The sequence below is a fragment of the Asparagus officinalis genome, chromosome 3 (assembly GCF_001876935.1).
Source record: "Asparagus officinalis chromosome 3, Aspof.V1, whole genome shotgun sequence".
Lineage (NCBI taxonomy): Eukaryota > Viridiplantae > Streptophyta > Magnoliopsida > Asparagales > Asparagaceae > Asparagus > Asparagus officinalis.
The window spans coordinates 22,513,274-22,519,633 of NC_033796.1; the positions used below are offsets into that span (position 1 = coordinate 22,513,274).

The window sequence follows — 6,360 nt, forward strand, 5'->3', positions numbered from 1 at the left end:
AGATCTGTCCGGTCACTACTATCAGAACTTTCCTCTACCTTCTGACTAATTCGAGCATAATCTGAAAAATAAAACCCTTCATCGCATTTAGAGCACTCAAAAACGTAGAAATCAACTTCTGGATCACCAAAATCCACCTTCAATTCACCAATACTGACAAAACAATCTGAACCATCTGATGTGTATGTAAAACACCAAACACCATAAAACTCCACATTAGATCAAGTGCTCCCATCCCTCGTGAGTAACCCATGCGATTGTGCTCAATGCTTTCATGAGAATACCAACCGCAGACAAACACCAAACACCACGAATCCCCATGAGTACACCAATCATGTGAGATCCAAAACATCAAGTACGGATGACCCAAAAACCATATCACTGCCTTCTTTCTTCCTTTGTTTTGCAATTCACAGATTGTTTTTTTATGCCTCCATCAAACCCAACCGCGACTTCAGCCGCTTCCTTCGTGACTACAGGTCACCACCACCATCTGCCTCACTGGCAGCTACCAATCGTCGAAGCTGATGATCTTCCTCTTGCTGGAGGTCGCTGACCCTTCCTTTTTTTTCTTCATCTTAATTCTTGTAATGCCGATTTTCAAAATTGCACGACGTTGTTTTCTATCTTGTGAACTCAACCTTGGATCCATCACCATGGCTTTGATACCACTTGTTGGAGAATTTTATTCTCCTCGCATACTACGATCTCCGCAACTCGGAAGCCAACACGCATTTCGCAAGATTAAAACAATCACAATCAAGAATAAAAAACATGGAGATTTACATGGTTCGGCTGACCAACTTCTACCTACATCCATGGGTAAACAATACAAGAAATCCACTATGTATCAACGAGAACTATAAGAGGAACCACTCAACTCTCATATCTCAATCTCTTAACCTCACATACATAATCAACTCTTATATTTTTTTTTCAAAAGCTCACTCCTTACAATCTTTTGGACGGACAAATACTACGAAATCCTCTCCTAATATTATAATCTTTTGCATAGTCAAAGACTAAGAAACCATCGTCTCTCGCATAATATTCTTGAATCAAGCTACGTCTTCTGCTAACCCTAGATTACAAGAATTTTAGCTCTCTCTATCCCCTCTCCTTTTATTTTTCCTCTAATAATAGAAGAATATATATATAGGGAAACCAAAACTCTACCCCTAATCAAACTTCCTAATTAGAATATGATACAAACTCCTAATCATGATGATACTCAATCTCTTAATCATGATAGATCCCTAACCCTATCTAATTCTCATGAAGTTATACAAAGAATCAAAGACATAATCCTAACATTATGAGCAGTGAGTGTTCATTTATAATGAGGATGGTGATGATAAGGATAACGAAAAATAAAAATTATAATTGTCATGGTAGTTGCAAAGTATCTATACTTTGTTTGCTTGTAAGTAAGGGTGTGTAATGTGATTGTGTTTAGTTTACATATATCAATTGAATTTGCAATTTTTTGTTCTGATTTTTTTTCCTTCTTGTTATATGCTGCCTAAAGTTAAAGGAAGTTATTCATTTTTCCCCCATTACATGTTGTGATATACTGATACTGAAGAAACTCGAACTAAGTTCAAGTATTTTTTTTCAGGCATGCTCTCAAGTTGCTAGTGATGGGTCCAGTCCTTTATCGAAAATACTTGCAGAGTTCCGAGATTCTTTTTGGAGATTTCTAAGGCCTCACACGATTCGCGGGACTGCTCTAGGGTCCATGTAAGTTTTTGGATTTCTAGATTGAATTTGTATTCAATTAATTATTGATCAATCAACCATAATTTAGTTCTTTCTTGTTATTGCACTATTAGTATCCTCAATTCATCTCCTTCTGATTGCAGAGCTTTGGTAGCAAGAGCCCTGATTGAGAACCCAAATCTGATAAGCTGGTGGCTGACGATTAAGGCACTCTATGGACTTATAGCACTTATTTGTGGCAATGGTTATATTGTTGGGATTAATCAGATTTATGATATCGGAATTGACAAGTACGATATACTTTTTTCCCCCTCAAACTTATCTTTCTCCTTATTAAACAAAAACATGACTTTTTTCAGTCATGCTGGCTGGAAGTGTTGTGTTTTTGCTTATATTTCTTTGTTTTCAGGGTGAACAAGCCATACTTGCCCATAGCCGCAGGAGATCTATCAGTTCAATCAGCATGGATTTTGGTGTTAGCTTTTGCAGCTGCTGGCCTTCTGATTGTTGGACTGAACTTTGGGCCATTCATATCTTCTCTTTATTGTCTGGGACTTTTTCTTGGAACTATATATTCTGTTCCTCCATTCAGATTAAAGAGATATCCTGTTGCGGCATTTCTTATTATTGCCACGGTATTACATTTTCCTCTTTGTTTTTGTTTTTTTTCATTGTCATGTATTTTCCAGGTGTCAAGTGTCAAATTTAGAGCATAGATAAATTATGATTGCAGCCTATAGCATATTAGCAATTTATCAGTTAGCATGTAAAAACCAAATGGGCAACATTGCTTGCTCATACCTCATGCATTCAAGTGGAAGTATTAGTCAGTTCATTTACTGTCTGATCTATATACTTCTAATTTATTAAAGTGATTCCAATATGTATAAAAGGGTATTTCATTTCCTGTTATTATATATGACATCAATCTGAGCAATGAATCCTTCTAGGACAGGTTTGCTACAAATCCTTCTAGGACAGGTTTACTAAGTACAAAATATTTAAAATGCAAACCAACAGGAAAGAACTTAAACCTTGACAGTGGAAGACAGCGCTTTAGTACTCATTAACTCTGAGAGTGTAACGTTACGCATTTTTCTTGTCCATGATCATTATGTCAAATATGACTATCTAAGTGCATGTTATCCGTCTATAGCATAAAATTACATGATTATGAGAGTCTTACAGGGTGTAACAAGCAAGTGATAAGTAATTGTTTTGTGGTAGGAAGATAGATTGCTTTTGATGCTAACGATTTGTAAAGAGGTTCTGGCCATATTTGGCTGTTAGTAAGCTGGCATGTTCCTTCACTATCTTGGATCAATAGTCATGCAGACCTCTTTTGGTTTACAATTTTTAAAATTATGCTATACACATTTTGCTGTTGTGATTATACGCACTATCCTTTATCTACATTTTGGACCTTATCTTGCAGAAACATCCTTCCGTATTTTCTGAATTTATGCTGCATAAGTTCTTTTTTTCCTTCAGAACTTTGTGTTTACATCTCATTTCATTTTTAAATCTACTATACCCAAGTAATGATTATTCCATGGAATATCTTCCTTTGATGCTTCATTCATTTGATTTTCTTAGGTACGTGGATTTCTTCTCAATTTTGGAGTATATTATGCCACCAGAGATGCTTTGGGTCTTTCCTTTAAATGGAGGTAGACAATGTTCTTTGCATTTTCATGGTCCCTTATAGTAAACTATTTTATGCATACATGCACAAAAATATGCATTATGTTGTTAACGCCTGAATTTGAATAGTGGGTAAAAGTTGTTTTGCATCTCATTGCAGACTTATGCAGAGATGATGGTCATGTCTAATGCCATGTGCCATATTTCTATCTGCAGTTCACCTGTAGCTTTCATCACAGCCTTTGTGACGCTGTTTGCTTTTGTCATTGCTATAACTAAAGATCTGTCAGATGTTGAAGGAGATCGCAAGTGAGTAAATATGTCTGTTAATATACCCCAGGTTTTTATATTTTTTTGTGGAAACTATCTTACAAGAAAGTCTAGTCTATAATATTCTTCTTGTAATTATTAAATTGATACTGATTTATCATTTTTCTAGAAATTATGGTGTATAAGGGCATCTTTTATTTTTTGTAACTATTTTTAAATAATTTTCTCTAGTTGCATTGTAAACTATCAGAATAAATCTACTCAAGTAAAATGTTCGGTGATGTAAACATACAACTCATTCCTTCACCAAATTGAATTCTTTCTTCTTCCTTTGTTTTTGCCTTACGTTCTTCATGTAGGTTCAAAATATCAACCTTGGCAACAAAGCTTGGTGTCAGGAATATAGCACTTCTTGGCTCTGGTCTTTTGCTGGCAAATTATCTCAGTGCTATTCTTGTAGCAATTTACATGCCACAGGTAAAAACAGATATCTCTTGGCATTGCTGGGGTTGTTAATTACTGACAAATTTCACCATAACAAGTGGCCCTTTTAATTCACTTTATTTTCAAGGATACAGGTTGAATGCTTGAAGCTAACTGTACATAAACAAATTTGTTACTTGAAACATCCGAAAGCTAGATGGATAACCCATCCCTTGTTTATTGTGGACTGAATGATGTCTTTTGCTGTGCAGGGTTTCAGACAAGGCTTAATGATACCCGCACACGCTTTATTAGCACTGTGGCTGATTTTCCAGGTTCTTCTTTACTTTCTTGAATACAATGCTCATTTAGCTATTACATAGACCCTTGATAGGAATATGCATCTGTCTTACTAAACGATACCAGCCGTTGTGCCACTAAATAATTGATTTACTATTTATTTGATGAACTCTTTGGAATGGAAGTTATTTTATCCATGTAGTTCATGTCGTGTAATTTGCAAAATGTAATCATATGTTACTGAGATTATAAGACAAACGGCACATCATCCTGGTTATCTGCATAGGTTCCTATATCTCACCTGTAAGTGATTGCACGTCAGCGTTACTGAACTAGATCTTCAATTTACCATCTAGATGGGTTAACAGTACTTATCAATTGAAATAGGATATTGGACAAGAGCAACTTGACCTGATACCCTGTAAAATAGGGAAACATTAACAAATATGTAAAGGTTGAGCTATAGCCAGCAGAAACATTATAATATTGTTAAAGCTTCCACTACTTAATGTTATCGAGATTTTTAAAAGCTTCTGAATTACATTAGCTATTTTTATTTATCAAAAGGGAAAAAAAGAGCTTAGTAGATGATGATATTCAAAAGTCTAGTTGTCTTATCTTCTTATCTTCTTAACCACTTAGGCAAATTAGGGAAATATCCTATAGGACCAGGACCCTATGTTACCCGGGTACTTCTATAATGAAGCTGTACCCGTACCGGACACTTACCCGACACTTTCCCGTACCCAAACTTCATGGACACTTCTTGAATATATGCATGCATTTATTACAACATGTACTCAATTATACGATATATGTGTTAATTTAAAACACTTGTCAAAGACTTCCTGGACGTAGAGTTTACACTTCACATCCGTCTTTTGAAACTAATGAGATACGGGTCGAATTCATTTCAGTCCATACCCAAGTTTAAAACTATATAGTTAATGGGTCGTTTAGATGTCTAGTAAAAAATGAGTAGTTTACAATTCACGATAATCAATATGATAAAAGAAACTCAAAAATGTGATCGGAATTTTAATTCTAATGACACATGAAGGGGAAAAAGTTATCTTATGTATAGTATTAATTCAATATATATATGTAGTCGTGTCCCCGTACCCTACATTTTATAGTTTTGCCGTGTCCCGTACCCGCACCCACACCCGTACTAGTACTCGTGCCCGTTTCCATGCAACTTAGGACCAGGTATTAATGTGGAGAAAATATGCATGTTTGCTCCATGTTCTGTTTCTTTGTTCTTGAATTCAAATCCAGTAGGTTGCCTGATCAAGTCAACCCTTTATGAATGTTGTCTCTGGCTGATGATTTTGTGTGTATGTTATCTCAGACTTGGGTTCTGGAGCAAGCAAAATACAGCAAGGTAAAAAGTTCTATCTATTCTGTCATTTTATTGTATTAAGTCCTAAATTGCTTAGTTCTGAAAAGTTATTATATTTTGTTTCAACTACGTGTTTTCAGTAGCTGACCAAATTACCATTGTCCTTTTCAGGAAGCAATATCGCAGTTCTATCGGTTTATTTGGAACCTCTTTTATGCCGAATATATTATATTTCCTGTTATATAGCCTGTAAAAGTTTTCTTCTCTCATTTTTGGTAGATAGTTCTTTTTCCCCCTCAAATTGTTTGTACGTTTTGTAATATTCCATTTCCATGTGATTACACCCAAAGAGGTGAAAGGTTGTTTTCCCCCCTTTTTGGTAAGGTTCAAGCAAACATATTAAGATATATACATATATCTCTACATATGTATAATTAAGTTCGTCATCCATTTTTTGCCAAGTAACCGCCGTCATAAATTTGATATTTGCATTATTTGATTTTTAATGTTTGGAATATATTAAGATATGATGCACTGTTATGATTATGCGTTGAGCATTCGCTAAAATGAACATGTACAGACATGGTGATATCGGATTGCATGTTTTCATGATGATTTTTTTTTAACTACTAACATGTTTATAATTGTCAAAAAGTATCCGG

At 35.2% G+C, this 6,360-nt stretch overlaps 1 protein-coding gene across 1 annotated transcript in view; it reads left to right on the top strand.

Moving 5' to 3' along the window:
* Positions 1-6,144, top strand: part of LOC109833364 (probable homogentisate phytyltransferase 2, chloroplastic) — a 13,254-nt gene extending 7,110 nt beyond the window's left edge. The window contains exons 2-10 of the mRNA XM_020401017.1: positions 1,619-1,740; positions 1,863-2,009; positions 2,129-2,354; positions 3,316-3,389; positions 3,580-3,672; positions 3,993-4,110; positions 4,329-4,391; positions 5,708-5,740; positions 5,870-6,144. Of these exons, the coding sequence (XP_020256606.1) occupies positions 1,619-1,740; positions 1,863-2,009; positions 2,129-2,354; positions 3,316-3,389; positions 3,580-3,672; positions 3,993-4,110; positions 4,329-4,391; positions 5,708-5,740; positions 5,870-5,944 (951 nt within the window). The 3' untranslated portion in view covers positions 5,945-6,144. The remainder of the gene's footprint in view (positions 1-1,618; positions 1,741-1,862; positions 2,010-2,128; positions 2,355-3,315; positions 3,390-3,579; positions 3,673-3,992; positions 4,111-4,328; positions 4,392-5,707; positions 5,741-5,869) is intronic.